Source organism: Culex pipiens, chromosome 3 (assembly GCF_016801865.2).
Source record: "Culex pipiens pallens isolate TS chromosome 3, TS_CPP_V2, whole genome shotgun sequence".
Classification (NCBI taxonomy): Eukaryota; Metazoa; Arthropoda; class Insecta; order Diptera; family Culicidae; genus Culex; species Culex pipiens.
The window spans coordinates 81,251,819-81,275,700 of NC_068939.1; the positions used below are offsets into that span (position 1 = coordinate 81,251,819).

A 23,882-nucleotide genomic window follows, 5' to 3' on the forward strand; every position below is an offset into this window, starting at 1 on the left:
GTAGTGGTCAGGTGGCATGGTCTCGATGATTCGCAGTGCGCAGTAAACCGCGGCTAACTCTGCGACATAAACCGAACTCGGGTCCTTCAACTTAAAGAACAGCTGATAAGATTCATGATAAACACCGAAGCCCGTACAGCCGTCCAGCTTGGAGCCATCGGTGAAGAATCTGTTGTTTGGAGGAACATGGTTGTACTTTGATGCGAAGATCGACGGTACAACTCCCCGCAGAAGATGGTTTGGGATACCGCGAGTATCGGCTTTCATGGACGTGTCGAAGCCAATCAGGGTGCTGCTGGTTAACGGAGGCGTGCGCTGTACCGTTGTGCTCGGGCTCCACTCCCACGATGACATAAAGTCATAATATAGAAGCATGCGCCGAGACTCAACGTGAAGGTTCAGCAACGTTTCAAAGTTGTCAATTACCAGTTTATTCCTGTAATCACACCGGATCAGGAACCGGTAAGACAGTTCGTAGTAACGAGTTCGCAGAGGCAACACTCCCGCCAAGACCTCGAGGGTCATGTTGTGAGTTGAATGCATGCATCCCAAGACAATGCGAAGACTTCGGTACTGTATCCGCTGGAGAACCAACAAGCGTGATTTTGCAGCTATTTGGAAGCAGAAACTGCCATATTCCAGCACCGAGAGTATCGTTGTCTTGTACAGTCGAAGCAGGTCAGAAGGATGAGCACCCCACCGGTTGCCAGAGACGCTGCGCAGAAAATTAGTTCTTTGCAGGCACTTTTGCTTCAGGTAGTTAATGTGCTTCCCCCATGTTCCCTTCTGATCAAAGATGGTACCCATGTACATGAAGTGGTCCGACTGCTCGATAGTCTTTCCCGAGAGAGAAAGATTGAGCTGCGGCGGTTCATGCTTCCCCGTAAAAACGACCAGTTCCGTCTTCTCCGGAGAGAATTCAATACCCTTTCCAACTGCCCAATGGGCCAAGTTGTTCAGGGTATCTTGCAAGGGTTCTAGCAGATCGACTTCCTTCTTGGCAGCGATTGAAACCACTGCGTCATCTGCGTACTGTATAAGGGTGCAGTCTCCTGTCAAGCAATCATCGATGTCGCTGACGTAGAAGTTATACATGGATGGGCTAAGGCGTGAGCCTTGTGCCAAACCCATGTAACTTATCCGGGTGATTGCCAGATCACCTTGCACAAAGTGCATGTGTTTTTCTGACAACAGGTTGATGAGGAAGTTGCACATCGTCGGATTGAGACCGCTCCGCCGAAGCTTTACTCCCAACACCTCGATGGAGACTGAATCAAATGCACCCTTGATGTCTAGAAAGACAGAAGCCATTTGCTGTTTTTTACCACGGGCTATGTCGATTCCTGTGGCCAGCAAAGCTAGACAGTCGCTTGTTCCCTTGCCTCTCCGGAAGCCATACTGCGTGTCTGACAGCAAGTGCTCTCGTTCCATCCATGGTTCGAGGCGGTCGAGGATCATCTTCTCCAGCAACTTGCGTAGACACGACAGCAAGCTGATTGGACGATACGAGTTGTGGTCGGACGCCGGCTTACCGGGCTTTTGAATGGCAACCACCCGGACCTGTCGCCATTCGTGTGGAATTACGTTCTGCTCCACGAGCGTGTTGAACAGATTCAACAGACGCTGCTTGGCGACGTCCGGAAGATTCTTCAGCAAGCTGAACTTGATCTTGTCCGGACCAGGAGCAGTGTTGTTGCCCGTCAATAGTGCTATGGAGAGCTCTACCATCGAGAAGGGAGGATTAGAATCGCTCCCATCAACAACGTCGAATGATGGTTGTGTCGGCACCGAGTCCGGGCACACCTTCTTGGCGAAATCCAATAAAAAGAAGATCAACATTGCACGATCGTTTGTTATGATACAACTCGGTACGTGTTGCAATCCTGTCACTCACCAGCTCAAGACCCTCCCGGAGAGTGAGTTCCATCCATGCGCTCTCCGCGTCACTCACCCAAAACGCCGGCGCTTTTTGTTTTGTGTACATACAAACCCCACCACCCTCTCTCCACCCCTTCTTCGGTAGTACTTTCCCTCCCATCCATTCAGAAAAACAAAACACCACGTGGAACTCACCCTTGCGAAAACGCCGGTTCTTGCGTTTTGTTTGAGCATGAGTTCCACCCCATCACTCACTCTCTCACGCGAGCTCTCACGCTCTTTCAAGTTGGGGAGCCCAACTGAGTTCCCTCCCCCTGTCGTGTATGGGGATTCCGGTATCACCGCTTCGAAAGTGGCACTTCGAACTCAGTCTACAGTGTGTCCTCGGTACGGTCGCATCGCAGGTTCCTAGCTGTCCGTTGTTCCGTTCCGTTACGGGGTACTCTGCTCTTTGTGAGCATCTCGACGCATCGGATTTTCCGGCGCTTTATACGGGTACGAGTTGGTTGGCGATTTTTTTTTTGTGTTTTGTGAAATTTGCTGGGAAAACAAGTGAAAACGCGTGTTGTTGGGAAAACCGTTTGGAAGCCTTTTTTTTGGGAAGGATCAAAACCGGCAGCAATCAATGGAGTGTGTGTTACCTTTGTGTGTGTGATCTTCACTAACATCAGCACCACCCCACCCAAGAGAGGGAGGGAGAGGGTGGTGGGTGATTAAGGATGGCTTTTATCGCTTTGTGAAAAACGAAAGTGAAAGTGTTGATATGTGGATACTGCTGGACGGGAAAAAAAGGAAACATCGAGCTTCACTATTTGATCGGCGAATTTTGAGTGTTTATGTTTGGGCAGTTTGGGGTTTTTGTTGTTGATAGGAACCCGTCAAATTTCCAGCCAGACAGAACGTTTTATTTATGCTGTAATTATGTAATTAAGGATTTATTTGAGTGCCGTTGAATTGTTGAATTGATAGGATTGCAATTTATTTTTCAAAAAGTATTCGAAAGACATGTCTCAAGGTTAATATTTTTGAAACATGTACTGGGGTAGGTCACACAATTTCACAAAAAAAAGTTTTTATCAAAAGTGCTTTAAAAATAATTTCGTTGAAAATTGTTATTTTAAAACCGGGGTGATTTTGATAGTTACTGTGTTTCATCCTAAAAGTGTGCATATTGAATTCATTAGGCAAAACTGACCATTGTTAGCTTACTTTAAATGATTCATTTGAAAAATTTTTGATTAACTAAGTTCAAAAAATGTTTGATTAACTAAGTTCAATTTTTTTTTTGTAAAATGTATATAAATATTAGGTAAATATAAAAAGTTCCAAATTTCATCAAAATTCTTTGGAAATTGTTTTTTTCATGAAAATATCAGATTTTGTTATAACCAAACCAAATTGTGTAGCATTATTCAACAATTTTCCAAATTTGCTTAAAACTTGTTCTACTGAAAATGCCTTAAATTCTGAAAATATTTTTGAGTTCTAATTGAATAACAATTATTATACCTATCAAACTCACCCCGTTTTACGGTATTTATAGAAAAAAAAACATATATATCACTTAAACGAGGAATTCAAATCCAAAACCGGTAATATTTTCAGATTTTTAAACAAAGTCTTCTACAATTACACTCAAAATAACTTATTTAAATTTATAGCTGGTTCAGGAAATCTCTTTGAAACGCAACTATTTAAATAAATACAAATTTTAGCTTTCTGTAACATTATTTGGTATTTAGGTATAGCTCTGGGCATAGTAAAAACTGTCTAAAACTTAATTTGTGTGAATGATTGTCAGAAAGTTTAAAATTCCAGCTCAAAAACTGATGTTTGAAAAATATAAATGAAAAGAATAAAAAAATAAGAAAAGTATGTAATTTTGTCATCAACATAATCCTTTTTAATATTGAACATTTGATTAAAAAAAACAGCTTCAATAGATTAGGAACCAGATTCCAAAAAACAAGCTTTGGTTCTAACAAACTTTTTTTTCTGAATTATTCGAATAATTGTTATAATTTTATTATTTTCAAAATTGAAGTTTAGTTTATTTTGTCACAACCAATCCTCTTTGTTTAAGTTGATACTTCATTAAATAATGTCAAATTACCTTAAAATTACTTTAAAAAAAAAAACAATAACTCATACATTATTTGTTTTCATATCTTTTAATACACACATCAAATATTTTTCCTCTAAATTCAGTAAAGTTTAACTGAATTTTCATCAACTGAATTTTCCGAAAATGATTCAGCAATTGAGATTTCATCGAATTCTCAGTTAATTGATATTTGTCCAGCAGAATCCAGATCAAAAGTGTCTCTTTTTGGCTCAAATTTGGCATGGGACTTCTTTGAAATCTTTTTCTATGATTTTCTTAGGATGTTTTAAATAATGTATCCAAATGTGGTGAATATCCATTAAAAGGATTCTGAGATATTGAATCAGGTTTTTGCGAAAATCTTCAAAAATTCATTTTTTTTTTGGACTACTCTAATCGCCAAACAAAAAATATAGGTCTAATTATTTTGTCCAAGGAACTTCCATGCTAAATTCGGCCAAATCAGAGCACTTTTGATCTGGCTTATGCTGGTTTGGTGTGGAATCGCCGAATATAAACCATTGAAGATTTCCTACAAGAACATAATATTTTGGAATAAAATTCAAGTATATACTGTGCAGTAACAGGCCTTCAACCATTACTCAAGGGGAAAAGCTTAAAATTATGACCAATAAGTGCCTATCTCATCGCAAAAAGAATTTAAGTTTTATCTGTTTAACTGTGCTACCGCTAAAAAAAACTTTTATAATTATTTTACTTTCAAAATAAGCGGCTTCATCACATGTTTTAAAAAACTGTTAATTCCCTAATCTTTACTGTACAACACGATCCCTTCTGTTTGCCGTAAATGTTTGCCAAACCTGTTTGCACTCCGTTCCTCTGAACACACATTTCCCGAAACTTCCACCATTCCACACCTGTTCGCGACACTTGCTGATGAGGCTCCAATTTTCCTTGCCTTTTTAGCTTTTTACCAGAACATCCACCTGTCTGGAAAAGTAGAAGTAGAGTAGAGAACCCCATCATGGCATAGGGAGACGTCACCGGATAAGCCGTAGACCGGCGCGGGAAAACCTTCGTGCAGGGAAGATCAGCCCTTCAGCACTCACGTGTCGGAACCATCCGCTTGCACGTGGGGGAGGAAAATCTCTCGCACCGATAACCGACTTCTCGTGATGAAGCTCTCTTGCCAAGTGTTGATTGAGATGTGTTTCTTCGTCTTGTTTTTTGTTTTGTTTTTCTTGTGTGCCGTTTATTGGATGTAATCTTTCGGGGTTGATGAAACAAGGGAAATTAAAGAGGGGGAAAGCGATGGTGGTGTTGATGGAAGCACAGGGAAATGGGTCTCCAGAGTGAAATTACCGGATCAAAAAAGGACTCTCTGGGGACGTGACTGATGATGACTTAGGCTGGTTGGGAACGATTCTTTATTTCTTTTTTGGTTGTTTACTTCAGTCTCGCTGGATTTGGAATCCAATTATGTGGAAGCCGTATTTTTGCTTAAGGGAGGGATGTTTTTTCATGAAGAAAAAGTACTGTTGATTCATACTACTACAACAGAAAAATTACTTCACTCTTTTCACACAAAAATAAATAAACCCAACATTGCAACAATTTTCGCTCCCTCCAGAGTCTAATCAGTGGCAGCAGTAAATGTAGAATAATTAAAAGCAACTCACTCACATCCTGTCAATTAGCGTGCAGACGGTTTCAGTAAAACTCATCGCCACATAGAAAGCATCAGCCCTTTCCGGAAGAAAATGCTCATTAACTCGCAACCACCGTTGCCACCACCCGGTTTGAGATGATTCAACCCACGGGGTAAATTTCAGTCAGTTTCTCACAGTTGAGAACGCCTCCTCTTTCTGGACCATTTTTATTTGTGGCAAACATGTGGAAGGTGTGAAAATTTTGTGCTGGACAGAGATGGCTCAAGGATTTGAATTGAGTGACAACGTTGTTTTATTTTCAAAATCATAAATCACAAATCATAAATCATAAATAATAAATAATAAATCATAAATCATATATCATATATCATATATCATAAATCATAAATCATAAATCATAAATCATAAATCATAAATCATAAATCATAAATCATAAATCATAAATCATAAATCATAAATCATAAATCATAAATCATAAATCATAAATCATAAATCATAAATCATAAATCATAAATCATAAATCATAAATCATAAATCATAAATCATAAATCATAAATCATAAATCATAAATCATAAATCATAAATCATAAATCATAAATCATAAATCATAAATCATAAATCATAAATCATAAATCATAAATCATAAATCATAAATCATAAATCATAAATCATAAATCATAAATCATAAATCATAAATCATAAATCATAAATCATAAATCATAAATCATAAATCATAAATCATAAATCATAAATCATAAATCATAAATCATAAATCATAAATCATAAATCATAAATCATAAATCATAAATCATAAATCATAAATCATAAATCATAAATCATAAATCATAAATCATAAATCATAAATCATAAATCATAAATCATAAATCATAAATCATAAATCATAAATCATAAATCATAAATCATAAATCATAAATCATAAATCATAAATCATAAATCATAAATCATAAATCATAAATCATAAATCATAAATCATAAATCATAAATCATAAATCATAAATCATAAATCATAAACCATAAATCATAAATCATAAATCATAAATCATAAATCATTATTAAACTTGATTAAACTTTATTTCATCCGTTATATTTGAAAATTAAAAATTAAGCAATGTCAATTTAAAACTAAAGATTCGACCATAATAAGTTTCAAAATCATCTAATTTCCTTTCATTCAGTTATTGAAACAAAATAAGAGTTAATTTTGGAAAGTTGAGATTTTTTTTCTCCAAATATCGATATACGTTTCGATTATATTTATTTCGAAAAAACTTTTTGAACTTGGAAAAAAATGATACCTTGTGGTGTAGTAAAAAAACAAATTTCATGCTAACATTTCTGAAAATTAAAGTGTCTTGTTACAGAAAATGGTTAAGGCATGTCAACAATGTTAATTTTTATTTCTGGTATTTTTCCAAGATAGATAAAAGTAAAATGTGTTAGAAGCAGTTCTTTTTAATTTTTTTTTCAAATTATTTTTTAAAATTCCTTAATTTTTTGAACACTTAAAATCTTTTATAAAATTTTGTATCGATCTTGTATTACTTTAAACAATATGATATGTATTTGTTTTTTGTTTTACAAATGTTTCAATATTTTGATTTTATAATCTGTAGCAATGCGTTTTGATTTTAATAAGATATATTCGAATCTTTTTTGAAATAGGGTCGAAATAATATGCGCAAAAAATAAATCAAAATAGCGAATTCAGAAATAACTAAAAAAATTAGACAACCTTTTGAAATAAGTTTCATAATGTAAATACTACAAACACCCAAACAGTAACCTGATTTCATTAAACAAAAAAACAAGCATACTTTGATTTGAAATTTGCACTTTTTGGTAAAGTTGTGAATTTCAATTTTTGACGTATGAAAAGTATTTGAAAGCACAACTATAGAAATTTTAGATTTTTTTTTTGGGTTGGAAGTTTTTTTTTTCTAATGCTTCTTAAACAATGATTTATTTTGTACAGTTAACTTTGGCTAAACTTTTATCATATTTTCTAATATTCAAGGTAATAGGTAAAGGTAACGCAATTATTCTTGAGACGTTTTCTTTGTGATTTAAATGATAAAACGTAATTCTTCAGTGTTTTTATTTAACAAAGGTCCAAATTTTTTTTATGTTGGATGTTTTTGGAACCGCCTCAAGGCGGCAAAGCAAGTCTGGAGTTTCCAAAAAATAATTCTAATTGCAAAATGAAAATTTTGGTTTTTTTTCTATAAAAAAAACATCAGAATTCTATTGTAAAAACGTGAATAATTAGCAATATATTGTAAAATTGACTGTAAAGAAGGTCAATGATTACCCCACAAAATGTTTTAATTGTTTATCTATAATGTTGAATGTTGATTTAGAAACAAATATTTCTTCAGTCATATGTTTGCTCCTATTTTGTGCGTAAAATTTGATAAGTTCAGATTAATTTTCCTTGAAAACGATAGACGGCTTCACATCAAAATTTTTTGCGAAAAACAAAAACAAATTAGAATGAAGGAATAAAATATGTTCAAAAAATACCCAAAAATAGCAAATTATCCTTTTACTTATTTATTATAATTTGTTTTCAAATATGTAACTATTTTTGTCTGCGATGCGAAAATTTTTCAAAGTTTTTGTCTCTCGATTCTGACCGAAATTTAAAAATAAAATAAAATTAGTTTAATTTGAAGTTTCAAGTAAAATTTTCAATATATCAATACAACAACTGTTTGAAAAAGCAATATACATTTAAAAAAATATTATCATAAGTTTTCAAAAAATGTAAGATCCAACGAAAAAAATTGCGATAAAAACTTTTTGCGGTGTTGTACATTAAAAATAAACAAATACTTTATTTTTTACAAACTCAAACATGCTAAAAATAATGCAGGGGAATGCATTTTCAATTGATTTCAGCTGATAACACTTTAATTGAAACTTAAAATTTTTGCAAATATTTTTTTGCCTTTTGGGGAGGGGGAGGGAATAAATAGTTGAAAAATATTTGCATCGGCTTTGATATTATCGCAAAAAAATCTGAATTTTCGAATATTTTTTTAAATTATATCTCCTGTTATGATACAGTATTGGTGAAATTGAAAAATACCATTAATTTTTCTTAAAATTCACCGCATTACCATCCTTGACCAGTTTTCCCTCCAACACGCTTCAAAAGTCACCTAATTTATGCTACTAAGTCACCTAGAGACTAGCACTTTTCGCACGCGTGGAAAAACTGTCTGTCTGGCTGCGCGGGAAAAGCTAAAACTCTTTTCTGCTGTCGTTTTCCCGGCTCGGTCCCGGTGGGAAAATAATTAGAGCAACAAACGGTCGGTCGAAAAATCTCCGTGCTTAGACAGGGAAGAGCAAAATATGAGGAAAATGAACGTCGTCTGTTGATTTTAAATTTCGCAACAAGATCATAATCTGTTGCCATTTGTTAGTATAATTTCGGCCGACCTCGACGCTGGCGTCGCGACGCTTGTTTTTTTTTTCGAAGAACTCTATCAGTCTATCGTGAGGTGGGAAGAAAAGTGTGCAGAAGGAAAAAAAGAAAAAAAATCCCGAAAAGCCCCAAAGTGCTTCAGTGAATCATGTTTTTCCAAGGGTATTACCGCGGGGAGGGGGAAAATTGAAAATATATCGCAAAAGAGAAAAGTAAATAAAACAAGTGGAAAATTGATAAAGTGCGAGTGAGCGGGAAAATAAATAAAAGCCAAAGTTTTTTCCCCGGTTTTATGTTTTCCACTGGTCATTGAAACCAAGAAAAAAAAGAATATCAAATATAAAACGAGATTTCATTTTCATCACCAGCAAAAAACCATCAATCATCATTCGCATCGGGGCGGCTGAGGCCGAGTTGAGTTTGTGAGTTTTGAGTTGAGCACGAGTAATAAATCGCGCAATCAAAGCTGCGCGAAGCTGAAACGTGATTTTTTATCAATTTCGACTGCTTCAGCAGAGAAGAAGTGAGTAGTGAGTGAGTGAGTGAAAAGTGAGGAAAAGAGGAAGGAGGCAGAATCCGGAGATAAATCTTCTCGTATTGGGAAGGAAAAGGGTGTTTTAGCGCCACTAGTTGGTGTTGTTTGCTGCGTGGGTGGTTCGTGTGTGTTGGAGTGGAGAAGAATAAGAAGCAGGGAGCATTCAACCTTCCTCCCCAGTCTCCACGCTGAGTGCATAAATGCAGCAGTAATGAAGTAAGTATGACTTCCCTTTCTCTATTTAACAAGTATTTGTACAACTTCATTTGAGGAAAGTGCATTTGTGATGGTACAATGCATTTGAGAAAGAGAAAGGTACAACTATAATGATTTTCTCTAAATTTTAGAAAAAAACGGAAACACTATACTTAAATCGGTTTTGTGTCGCAAATTGACACTTGATTGTATTTTTGATACGTATGAAACTTTGTCCGTCGATTTCTTATGTCCAAATAAGCTATTTTGCATCATTAATTTCTTCATACAAGTCTCCATACAAAATTTGGGACTATCCATAGAAAAGTGATATGGAAACTTACGAAAATTTGTGTCACGAAGAGGTTAGTTGTCGGTATATGGATATATAGATATATACAGCAATTCCCCACGAAAACAGCATGGAAAAAAATAAAAGTCCTCGGATCGGGCTCAAAATTTTTCTGGGGGTTCCCTGGCCAAAATAATTAGACCCGTATTTTTTTGTTTGGCCATTAGGGTGACCTACGGCGTGTTAGGGTGGTCTGAAAAATGGCCATTTTCGTCGATTTTCGCAAAAACCACTTTTTTTGAAAAATCATAACTCCTCGCCATTTTAACCGATTTCAATTGTCATATACGCAAATGAAAGATGATAAGTTGGCCTTTCAAAGAAAAATAGCAAGAAGTTTCAAAAATCTAGCCTAACATATGAAAAGGGCGTATGAAACTTTAAAATGCCGTTTTGATGGTGTCTGGACCAAAGGGCCTATGTCTAGAAATATTTTTATCGGATTCCCCGGACATTTTTACATAGCATATTAAAAAATTGGAGGAGTTCATTAACAGGATTCCGAGATATGATTTTTTGAAAATAAAATCCGTGTTTTTTGACGCGCCGCGCGCAAAAACCGGAAAATGACGAAATTGGCAAAAATCTTTTATTTTCACTAAAACTGCGATAACTTTAAAATTTCAGCGATGACCTATAGATGTTTGGGTACCAAAATTTTTGTAATTAAATTTACGCAACTTTTGGTACCCAGACATGCATAGGTCATCGCTGAAATTTTAAAGTTATCGCAGTTTTAGTGAAAAAAGTTGATTTTTTGCCAATTTCGTCATTCTCCGGTTTTTGCGCGCGGCGCGTCAAAAAACACGGATTTTATTTCCAAAAAATCATATCTCGGAATTCTGTTAATGAACTCCTCCCATTTTTTAGTATGATATGTAAAAATGTCCGGGAAATCCGATAAAAATATTTCTAGACATAGGCTCTTTGGTCCAGACACCGCCAAAACGGCATTTTAAAGTTTCATACGCCCTTTTCATATGTTAGGCTAGATTTTTGAAACTTCTTGCCATTTTTCTTTGAAAGGCCAACTTATCATCTTTCATTTGCGTATATGACAATTGAAATCGGTTAAAATGGCGAGGAGTTATGATTTTTCGAAAAAAGTGTTTTTTGCGAAAATCGACGAAAATGGCCATTTTTCAGACCACCCTAACACGCCGTAGGTCACCCTAATGGCCAAACAAAAAAATACGGGTCTAATTATTTTGGCCAAGGAACCCCCAGAAAAATTTTGAGGACTTTTGTTTTTTTCCATGCTGTTTTCGTGGGGAATTGCTGTATATGTATATTATGGTGTAATATCAAAATTGATTTTCCAGCACAGCATTTTTTCAGTTCCTTTTGGGGTCCTTAACAACTTCCCAAAGTTTGGGAATGATTGGTTAAGTTTTACTTTGCGCAAAGCGATTCAATTATCCATATAAATTTGCATGGGAAAATCATTTTTTTTAAATTTTAATATTTAAAAAATACAAGTTTCACGCTGTACTAAAACCGGATTCATATTCGGATGCTCTGAAAGGTGCTCTACAACTTTCCCGAAGAGAGTATGGTGCTAACTTGCCCCTGAAAGAAGATACAGCGTCCTCAAAACTCGTCTAAAACGTGATTTTCGAGCAAAAAACACGTTTTAGACGAGTTTTGAACATGCTGTATCTTTTTATAGGAACAAGCTTGCACCATACTCTCTTCGGGAAAGTTGTAGAGCATCTTTCAGAGTATTCGAATATGAATCCGGTTTAAGTACAGCGTGATGCGTGAAATTTATAAATATCAAAATCCAAAAAAATGGTTTTTCCCATACAAATTTATATGGAAAATTGAATCGCTTTGCGCAAAGTGAGGACTAATCCAATCGTTCCCAAACTTTGGGGAGTTGTTTAGGACCCCAAAAGGAACTAAAAAGTTGCTGTGCTCATTAGATTTGGACAATTTTATACTTTTCCATACAAACATATTACACCCTTATGTATATGGACTGTAAAAAATGGCTACACCTTAAAAAATTGCCAATTATAAAATTACTTTTTATCACAAACAATTGATTTTTACATACTTACCTTACCCCCTTCGATTTTTGCTTCATTTTTTGATATGTTTTAGTATGCCAAAATATATAATATATAGGGTATGACGGACGTTTTGATTACAGCCAAAATATATATTTTTTTAAATAGTGTTTTTTGGAAAACATCAAAAGTGCATTGCATTTCCGACACAAAATCAAAAATTGATCATACGATGTAAAATTGAACTCTAAATTGAAAAAAAAAAACATTCAAACCAAAGGTCGTAGCAACAATCTCCATAAAAGCTAATGGAAGAGAATTATCTCAGCTATTCGATATTTTTTTTTTTTCAGAGATGGAGAAAGATGGACAACATTTTTTACAACATTTTTTCATTTAAATGTCGATTCCATGGATTGCAATTTAAATTTAAACTATGTTATTTTTGCCTGCATTTTCATCGATCAGATCGAGGGACATAAACTTCAAAATATACTAGCAATGGCCTAACTTTTGAATATTTTGAAGTTTGGAAAATTTATATTTTTGAATTAAAGGTTTATGTATTAAACCAAAATTTTGCAAGTTGAATTTTTCAATTTACAAAGTTTCATATGTAATTCAATTTTTTAAATTTTAAATTTTTTGTATTCACTATTTTAAAGTTTAAAAAAAAAGAAATTTTACATTTTTGAATTCTTGAATTGAGAATACAGGAATTTTAAAATTAATTATTTTATTTTGAAATTTCGACAATTTTACATATTTTGTGTTAAACATTTTAAATGTTACGCTGTTAAGTTTTTGAATTTGAGAATTCTTTTTTTTCAATTTTGGAAAGTGCAATTTTAGAATTCAAGCACACTAAGTTTTAATTTTCAAGTTTGGCAGAACTTTTCCGAAAACAGAAACTCAACGCTTGGTAGAAAAAATATAACAAAACAAACTGTAATTCGGCATTCGGCATAACCTAACAATGGCATTACTTTAAAACGGTGCATTTTATATTTTTTTTTTACAAAAGTACTTTTCTATGATTTTTAAAAGTTTTTGTTCGCATTTTCAAGTTAGAAAATTGTGCTTTTTTTTCACTAAAATGCCAATAACTCCCTTTAAATTTAACTTATTGTGATGCTCTACGCTGCATTTTGTTGCATTGTTCAAGCCCTTTCAGGTGCATTTTGAATTTTTAAATTAAATTAAATTTAGCCGAAGTTACAGCTTTTTTAAGATTGCTCATATTCTTGCTAGATGCTAGTTTTATATGTACAACAACCCCTGAAAATTTCAGGCAGATCGGTGAGGTCGATGCGAGATGGGTACGCTTTACTCGTGGACTCGCTCTTAAGAAGACAAAGCTGTTTTAATAATAAATTGTTGATAAAATTGGGATTTTTGCAATTTTTTGGTAGTTTTTGACCATTTTTATGTAAAAGGCTTGATTTTCCAGTCTCGAAAATATTTTTACCAAAAAACTCGCCTAGTTTTCCATTAGTTTGCTTTTGACAGCAGTTGGTAGGAACTTTTATGTTTTCTTCAAATATTTAATTGGACGCGAATTTATTTCATCTTCTTTCAAAATGCTTCAGCGAAATTTCGTCCAATCTAGCGGCCAATCATTTCTCTACTAAATTTCTCAAAACTTCGTTAGCCTTGATCACCCAGAAATTCCCCAACCTTCCGCTTGCGCTGAACTTGAATGCTTCCAAAAACTCATAAAACCATATTCCACTGCCGCATCGACGCCAATCAAAGCTGGAGGTCGTCGTCATCATGATCACCAGTCGACGTTCAATCAAGCATCACTCGATTCTCCAAGAATCACACTTTCACACAGAGTTGCAAGGCAGAGCGCCAAAGAACCTCAAACGTAATCGCTTGGAAATAGAACAGTGATTCAGCGTTCCGTAGGGACAACTAGGTCATCGCAGTTAGAAGGAGCAGCCTCAGCGCGAAATCAGCTGCTGTGTTAGCAGTTGGAGCAGATGACAAATCTTCGAAGGGGTTGAATCAGAAGTAAAAAAATGTTATAATAATTTATCATCAAAAGAATTTAGTCAAAAAAGCTAAATAGTAAATAAAAGTTGTGAAATTGCTGCCAAACATTAATTTCGAAAAATTTTAACAGTGCAAATCTAAGCTCAAGACCACAGTCAGAGAGAGTGAGCACTTTGTCGAGTATTCGAGTACCAAATTTGCATATTTAATAACGCACCCATTACTCACGAGAAAACATTAGGCGCAGCATAGACGATACAGCAATCCCATCGTCATCACCAGAGCGAGAAATCCAGGGTTAATCTTGGTGCAGCAGCAACGGCAGCAGTTATGTGGTGACGATTGCACTCTAGAACGCGCCAGCATTGGCGCCCTTGCCATTGTGGTTGGAGAACATTGTGCGGTGAAGACAGTTTGGAGTCGCAACAGAAGAGATTTTCGAGGCACAGAGTTGGGCTCTTTTTGCCCAAATTTGAACTGTCTAGTTGAAATGAAGAGAAGAGAAAGATTCCTTCTCCTTGACGACGGCAGCAACCAGCATGATGATGAACTGAGATGTGACCAACCGGCCGAGCCCCCGACGTGAGATGTGGTGACACAAGTGCACTGCCGAGTGTCGTAAATGGTCATAAAATCATTGGCAAACGGTCGTCTTTGGTCTGTCGGCGGCAACCAACACACGGGAAGTACCCCCGGATGGTGACGGCTCTTTTATTAGTGCCCGAGGCAAGGGTTTTACAGGCCTGTGATCTTTGAATTAGTAATTCCTCACCGGCAGAGGCTTTAGAATTTGTGGTGGTGACCTTTTAAGCCTTCTAGAACAGCGACGTTGCCATCAAATGTGAACTTCCTCTCTCCCCTGTTTTGGGGTAGCCCGATGACTTTACGATGTGAATAATTAAAACTACAAATGGGCAGTCCAGCGTTGACGACCTGCAAAATTGACCAAATTTTGCGCCCCAATCAGCCCAATTGTTTGCGACTTGGACAAGCCGGGAGTCGTGTTCTGGTCGTCAATAAAGACGGTTTACGACCGCCGATGGCCTTTCGCCTCATGCGCCGAGAGAGAGGAAGAGCAAGAGAGTAATGCTGACTGACATTAATCACCCTCTTATGCCACCGTTAGAGAGACTGATTTTATTGCAACAGTGTGAGTGTGTATGCTTCAATATCATGTGCTTTAACTTAATTGTTCAACTTTACGAGATTAACAATTGAGTAATGATGGTCAAAATGTGTGTCAGGACAGAAGTCGTCTTTAAGAGATGGATTTGAATCAGGTTATAAGGTTTGATATAAAACTTTTAAAACGCGCATAATTTTGTTTAATGAGTTCTATTTAAAACATGCTTTTCCTCGACATTGAAAACATCCGTTTTTGGAAAAAAAATTCCCTGTTTTGGAAAAACTCATTTTAAATATTTTTATCATCGGGACTGGCAACACCAGCCAGCAACAGTCAACTGTTCGGAGCTCCTCAAACTTTTCGATTTTTTCGCCGTAATTAACCGTGTTTACCCGCGAGTTTGCTGCTCCAGCATGCCAAGGGCCGGCCGTGGCCGTGGCAGTTCGAGTGCGGCCTCGAAAAACCCGCGAAGTTCATCTACCGGCAGAGTGCAGAAAGGTAAACACACCAACGCCGCATCGACCGCCATCGCGCACGGGAGCGTGCCCAGTGACGTCATCGATGAATCGCTATTACACGTGTCATACCGTCCACGTGAGTCCCCTGTACGGACGAGACAATCGACCCGGGCATCCGGAAGCACTTCCGGCCAGCAGCAGCAGCAGCAGCCGTCCACAAGCACCACGACGACAACCACTTCCAACGTTCCCACCAGAAACGAATTCGAGATTCTGAGTGGAGAAGAAAACAAAACCGACAGTGACAGCAGCAGTGCTAGCGACGACGATGATGATGATGAACTTGCGCGCAAGCAAGGAAAGCAGAAAAAGTGTAACTCTCCGAAGGAACGACGTCCACCTCCAATTTTTGTTTTGGATACGTTGGCTGACGATGTTGACGAGTTGCTTGAGGGACTCCAATATTGTCTCAAAATCAGCAAAACTTCTGTGCAAGTGATTACCCACAAGAAGCTGCATTTCGACTTGGTGGTGAAGAAGTTTAAGTTGCGAAACTTCAAATTCTTCACATTTGATCCTGCAGAGAAGGTCCCAGTGAAGATCGTCCTTCAGGGATATCCGGACCGCCCGATCTCCGACCTGGAAGAACACCTGACGGGCGTCAAGGTAAAGCCTCGAGAGATAAAGGTGCTCTCAAAATCGACTACGGTGACAGGTACGTACACCTTGTACCTCCTGTACTTCGATCGCGGGTCCGTCAAAATCCAGGACCTACGGCAGATCAAAGCACTGGACGGCTTCTTTGTGACGTGGCGATTCTATACGAAGAATCCGGCCGACGCAGCTCAATGCCACCGCTGTCAGAAATTCGGACACGGTTCCAGAAATTGCAATCTTCCACCCCGGTGCGTAAAGTGCGGTGAGACCCACTTCACCGAAAGGTGCAATCTTCCGCGGAAAGACCAGCTGGGGGAAAACGCCCAGCAGCACAAAGCGCGCGTCAAGTGTGCGAACTGTGGTGGAAACCACACGGCGAATTTCCGTGGCTGTGCCGCGCGGAAAAAGTACCTCGAGGAGCAGGACAAGAAGAAGAAAGCGCCAGCGTCCCGCCAACCTCCAAAGACATCGAGCTCGAACGCTGCAGCAGCTGGCGGCGGAGCGGTTCCATCGACCAACCCAGCGTTCCCTCCCGGTTGGGGAGGTTCGTACGCTAGAGTAGCCGCTTCTGGGAGTGGTACTTCACCGGGACAAGCAGACGTCACCGGAGATGACCTCTTCACGCTTCCCGAGTTTTTCGCTCTTGCTGGAGAGATGCTCACGCGCTTCCGTGCCTGCCGGAACAAGGCAGAACAATTCCAAGCTCTCAGTGAGCTGATGATGAAGTACATCTACAACGGATAAGCTGCCTTGTGCAGCGAAGTTTTTCGACGTCAATGGACAAAACATACTGTGATTTAGTTTTAAGCTTTTCTATTTCTATCATTTTCCTTAGTAAATCTAGAAGGTTTTTTTTTAATTTTTCCTTCTCTTGCCAAATTCATTGTTAGAATATCCAATTACATCAAAATGAATTATAGTTCAAATCATAGTTGAAAGGAACTCCAAAACTCTATTAGGTTATAAGAATTACGAAATTGTGAATTGATTATTTACTAATAAAAACTAATTGAATTGAATTGAAAATATTTTTATCTCCTTAGCATCCATTAGCTAGAATTTTCTAATTCCGTTAGGGTGGTACCAGGGGCGCCGACTCTGGGGGGGCACGGTACTTTTTGCCACCCTCAAAATTAGGCGTGGGGGCAGCCCATACATTGTGCCCTACCAGAAATTTTTGAAGAAATGGAAGAAATATTTTAAATATCAAAAATACAATTTCACAGAAATATAAAAAAAATTAAAACATAACTGGAACATTGTTCGTTCATAAACACACTCAAAAACATCTGTAAAAATCGTGAAATCCAAAGACATTTAAAAAAAATCGTTAAAAATTTTCTGGATTTCGAAACAAATAAAAAAATATAAACATTGAAATTACAGGCCATGGTTTTAACATTTAAATGAAAAAAATGTGTTTTAAAATGCATTTTACACCTGCCCAGTTGTTTTGCACTAATTAGTTTTTAAAATATTCAAGTACCGTCATCAGGGGTGACATTGGGTCTGGGGGTGAGATTGGGTCATGCAAATTTCAGCATTTTTCTATGACCTATAAATAAGGCCATTGCAATTTTTATTTAATCCTTCAAAATTTTGGCAAAAATCAGAAGGCAAATAATTAAATTAAACATAAAAAAAATCAGGAAAAAGCGTTTTTTTTTTAATTTTGCATTTATTTTTTATATTGTTGAATTTTTTAAGTTTGTTAATTTTCTTGATTTTTAAATTTCTAGAAATTATACTGTTTTTTTTAAACTATATATTTTTTTAATTTCTTGATTTCTCAAACTTCTTAAACTTAATTGAATCATTTGAATTTCATTGTATTATTATTTTTATTTCTTTTTTTTTACAAATTTAACTTCGCAGCTTTCTTAAATTATTGGATTTAATTAAAATCCACATTTTTTATTAATTTGCTATTTCTCAAATAAAAATTGTAATCCGATTTATAATCATATTATGTAACATTTGTTAATGAAACTATGTTATTTTCTAAATAACGGGATTAGCATCTTCAGTTTTTTGTCACCACTAGCAAACCAAAATCAGACCTTTCGATAAAGTACGCTTTTGTTGAAATTTTCTGAATTTCTTGGATATTTAGAATTTTTTTAAAAGCTTCATTTTAATTCCTAAAATTTTAGCAGAAGCTTGCAAAAGAGACCACAAAAGACGTTTATGTAGATGGTTTGATTTTTTTAAGTTTAATTAAATTATCATAATTTTCCGAATTTACGAACAAAACTTTCGTTTTTAAATTTCTTACATTAAATTGAGTTTTATGAATTATTTGTATTTTTTGAAAATATTTAAATTTATCATAATTCGTCAATTCCGGGAAATGTCAAATTTCTTAAATTTCATTAAATTATTTAAATTTCTTGATTTTTTAACTTCTTCAATTTATAAGTTTTTTAAAGTTCTCTGCCACTGTTTAGAAGCAAAAATTAATCTTTTCGATAATATAACATTTAAATCCTTGTTTTTATTCATTTTTATTTCGCGGGTTTCTGAAATTTTGAAAAATTGTTTTATTAACTTCATTAAGCTTATTATATAATTTGAATTCATCAAATTTTACTTAATTATCTGAATTTCTTAAATTTCTTGAGCTTCAAAAATTTTAAAATTCCATCAACTTCTCATTACTTTTGGATTCATTAAAATTGCTTGATTTTTGAATATTCTTAAATTCTCGAGGGGTCCTTCCCGAGCAGGGGTAAATATCACGGGAATACCAAATTTTGGTATTACTTGGTCAAATAACAGCGACCAAAATGTGCCCTTGGTTGCCCAGTAATAGATGGTAAAATACCATAAAATCATACCAAAGTCTTGTATGTGGAAGGGCACAACAATGCCAAACCATGTTATTCCAAGGGTAAAATAATATCTCAAAATAAAACCATTTCAATACCAAGTTGAGGTCTTCTGGATTTTTGAACATGGCTTGAATACCAAAACTTGGTATTGCCATGGTTTTAATTTTAGGTATTCCCGCGCCCTTGGAAAATCATTTTTTGGTATTCCTGTGGTCTTCAACATACATGATTTTGGTATGATTTCATGGTATTTTACCATCTTTTACTGGGCAACCAAGAGCACATTTTGGTCGGTGCTATTTGCACAAGTAATACCAAAATTTGGTGTTTTCATACCATTTTTAGTGCAGCAGTTGCGGTTAGTGAAAAAACGGAAATGATCCATATGCAACAGCCAAATCTACTCACCTGATGATTCCATGTTGTTCTTAGTGATATTCTTCACCACATCGAATGCATTTGTCATTGATGAACGGCCTGTGCTTGAAGTTCTTGAAGCTTCTGAAAAATAACAAGATTGAAAAATAAGTGTTATTAAAATGAAACTGGATTGAAATTCACCAAAATTCAATAATCTTTCGATTGACTCGTTTTTCAAAGTATTTGGTTAGAAATTTAAACAATTTAAAAAAAATCGTAATGGGTATATCAAAAAATGTTAAAACCAGCTTTAAAATTTTTTTTCAAGTCATTTTTGCGCAAAATTTATTATCTTGTCCAAATTGGTAAAAATAAATCAGTTTCAGAGGAATTTGATAAAACACTTTAATACCAAAATAATACCAAAACATGCCATCCTGACTTAGAAAATTTTCCACAATTTCAAGTCATTTCTGTAGGGGGTATATCAAAAATGTTTAAAATCAAGTTTGAAATTTCCGGTTTTCAATGAAAGCATTTGCTTTGAGACATCATTTTAGCGCAAAATTAATTATTTTGTCAAAATTGGTCAAAATTTTCCCATAGTTTCAGAGGAATTTGATAAAATACTGTAATACCAAAAGAATACCAAAATGTGGTGTTCGACCATTGACAAATTCTGCAATTTTGCAATATCAAAACAATACCTTAAATTGGTATGATACCACATTTTGCTCTTGCATAATCCTCAAGACAAATTTTAAAGGGTCCAGGAATACCAAAATTTGGTGTTGATACCAGAGAAAGGTATTATTACGCATTTCCCTTGTTATTTACCCATGCTCGGGTTGAGCGGACAGAAAATATCTTTTTTAAGTTCAAATGTTTAATGCAATGTTAAGTGCAATAAAATGAAATAAATTTAAAATGGATTCCCCTACGTTTAGAATCATTTTTAGCATATTTGAAAAAATCAAAAATCTTAAGAATTTTGTTGAATTTCCATTATACATAATTGAAAAAAGTTTTTTTTAACAAATTTTTGTCGTCAAATCTTACAATTTTTGAAGACTAATTATTGCATATCAACTGTACGGGTGTATAATGCATTTTCAACAGTTTTTTTCTGAAATGTTGGAATTAAATTAAATTAAATTATTTTTTTTCCATAAATGCATTTTAAATTAATATCAGGCAATAAATAGCTTATGGGAAGTGACCAAGCGTGTTTCTACCAAAAGTTTTGAAAAATTTGTTTAATATGGACAAAGAGCGATTTGAGTTTTGAACCTTCAAAAAATACAATATTTTCCCCAATTAACATTCTACATAGTTTGGAGTTAAATTATCTTTTTCTATCCAAAATTGTTTCCAGATAATTAAAATAAAATAATATCATATCATATCGTTAATTATTTTTGCATAAATATGCAAATTAGTAAAATTCATGATATACGAGAAACTTTTACATTTAAACTCCACGCCAACCCGTTAATTTTAGGAATCAACCGTGCCTCTTGGATTGGTTTGCCCAACAACTTCTAGAAGAGGACTTAGAACTTAAAAATATTCCTACAAATTTATTTTTCCAGCCCTCTAATCGTTAACCCTCCTCCCTTATTTTGAACAAAACCAAAAGTAACACCTCTCGATTTTCAACAACTCTTTCGAAGGAAGGTCTAAATATGCACCATTTAACGTAAATCTAATTTCCAGTTAATTTTGGGATCTGGACAAGTGAGGAATGCTTTTCGAAGATCCACAATTATTAGATTTTTTTTTTAGATTATTTTTTAGATCATTGCCCTTATTGGAGCTACTCTTTTGAGGCATTCATTCCGAAGACTTTTTAACAGATTATTTTGAAAAAACTCATCTTTCTGTTTCCAACCAAATCGAGCTACTTCCCAGCTGATAGCATAGAAACAGGTCACTAAATGGGTTAAAGCCTTTCCACTATTTGTCACTTTAGTCTATAGTGGTGTCGCAAACGGTTCTAATCATCTGCGATAAGCCACACGTTACAGGGTCATGGTAACAAGTGCTGACAAATGTCATAAATTTACACCATAATGTTCAGCGTGAGCTTCTTCCACTGAAGTGGCGATTAATGGCAGTATGATTGTGAATACGAGTTTGTCGCTCAAAGGATTAATTAATTCGTAAAAAGTCACATGACATTGCATGATTTTTAATTTTCCACGGAATGGCTTCCATCGAACAAAGGTCGCAAAAAGTATAATTGAAAGTTCCATTTGTGTACAGTTGTTTCCTGAAACCCATTATGGAATTGTAAAAGAGAGCCGATTTCCACGTCATAATGTTAAATTCCGGAAACTCGTACAACCCAAAATATGCACTCCCACCCATCACTATTCACTGCATGGAGCCCATGCGGATTGATGTCCAATGGTGCGTAAACTACCAAAAAATAAGAGGGGAACCCGCCTTTTTGGGTTCGCCGCGGTCGCGGCTACACAAAAAAAAACTGGAATCACGTTTGGCGGTTCGCGACGGGCGATTATGCCCATCCACGTGTCCAACCAATAATCCGCTTAAGTTGTGTGTTGAGGGGGGGGAGTTGAGCACACGTGGCTTCATAACTGTGTTATTGCTGCTGCAGGTGATGGACGGAAGTGCACACATGGGTGAGAGGCGGTTTGTTGTTCCGCACTCAATTATTGATGGGTTTATTAAGAGGATTGAAGGTGGACAACAATGGTGGGCGCTGAAAGGGAAGAATTTGAACAAAAGGTTTGAAGAGCGTTTTTGTTTGAATTTAAAACTTTGGTACAACGAAAACTTATATATAACAATGCAAAATTAAAAATTGGTGAAAGCAACTCAATCTTTGTTTTAGAAATTGCGTTTGAGATGAAAATTGTCTTTAAAGCAAACAAGTCTTGGTGTAGTGTTTTAAACCGGAAAACTTTAAAGAACAAACACAGAAAAAAAAGTTGAATTGTTTGAATTGTTTGGTTGAATGTTACCTCTTTTTTGAATAATATTACCTAAAAATGTGTGAAAATGTGGACCTGATGAAAATTCACCAAAAAACTGAAGAAAAATTCACAAGGTCCCTGATGAATATTACCATAATTTTTTTCTGTGTATACAGTAGGGTGGCAATAAAAAATTGTCATCAGGGATACCCTCTGATTCGATTCCTTAGACAAAAATAAGTATCTGTGCCAATTTTGAGCCAAATCGGTTAAGGTTAAGGGGTCGCTTTTTATCGTTGAAGTTTATATGGGGAAAATCGCAAAAATGTATGCAGAAAAACATCGTTTCAGTATTTTTCTGCCAGGTGGCGCGGGTCTCGCCCAAAATTGTCCAAGTGTGAGATTCTTGTAGGAAATTCCTACAACTTTGTCGAAGGGTGCAAAACGATCCGAGTTGATCCTGATTTTTGGTGATTTTTTTATTAAAAAGTATTTTCTTATAACTTCCTATATACCACTCATATACTTTCAAGTATATAAACCGATATATTATCATCGCATTGCTAATAACTCATCAGGATCAACTTGGATCTTCTTGCACCCTTGGACAAAGTTGCAGGAAATGAAATTTCCTAGAAGAATCTCACACAAGGGCAATTTTGGACGAGGCCTGCGTCCCCTACTGCCAAAATCCTGGAGCGATGTTTTTCCCCATACATTTTCGCGATTCTCTCAATATAAACTTCAACGATAAAAAGCGACTCTTAAACCTTAGCCGATTTGGCTCAAAATTGGCACAGTTACTTATTATTGCCTAAAGAATCAAGTCAAAGGGCTTCTCCTCGGATTTTCCAAAATTTTTATTTTTTCTTGTCACCCTAGTATACAGCCTTTCTACGTCAAACAAGCAGGAATCAAATCAAAAGTGATCCGATTTATCTCAAATTTGGCATTGGAGATCCTTGGCCAAAATACTTAGACAAGAATTAAAACTTTGTTTGCTGATTTGAAGGTCTCGAAACCAAAGTGCACACAGCTAAAAATATGTTTCGATGTTTTTTCTGGTTTCTATGATATGATATCTTGAAAAGAATATTTTGATTTATTTTTTTAATAAAAACTAACGTTTCAAAAGGATCAAACATTCAATGTTTATTACTAGTCAGGATTCCAACATTTTTAAAATATTTTTCCCGAAAGGATCATAAAAATTTACAAATGTTTCAAGTTTCTGAGATACTGCCATTAGAAAATAGGAAATGTGGATAAGACTTAGAAAACTTCAATTTTCTCATTATTTTTCTTCAATTCACTGAATTTCACAACCAGAGTTCATGCTTCAATGTCTCTTAGAC

General features: G+C 35.6%; 1 protein-coding gene across 13 annotated transcripts in view; it reads left to right on the forward strand.

The window, feature by feature from the left end:
- The first annotated feature begins 2,246 nt into the window (after positions 1-2,246).
- LOC120414208 (collagen alpha-1(XVIII) chain) overlaps positions 2,247-23,882 on the forward strand; it is a 622,129-nt gene continuing 600,493 nt past the window's right edge. For all 13 annotated transcript variants that reach the window (XM_052710469.1, XM_052710470.1, XM_052710472.1 and 10 more), the window contains exons 1-2: positions 2,247-2,373; positions 9,430-9,812. In XM_052710469.1, the coding sequence (XP_052566429.1) occupies positions 9,808-9,812 (5 nt within the window). In that variant the 5' untranslated portion in view covers positions 2,247-2,373; positions 9,430-9,807. The remainder of the gene's footprint in view (positions 2,374-9,429; positions 9,813-23,882) is intronic.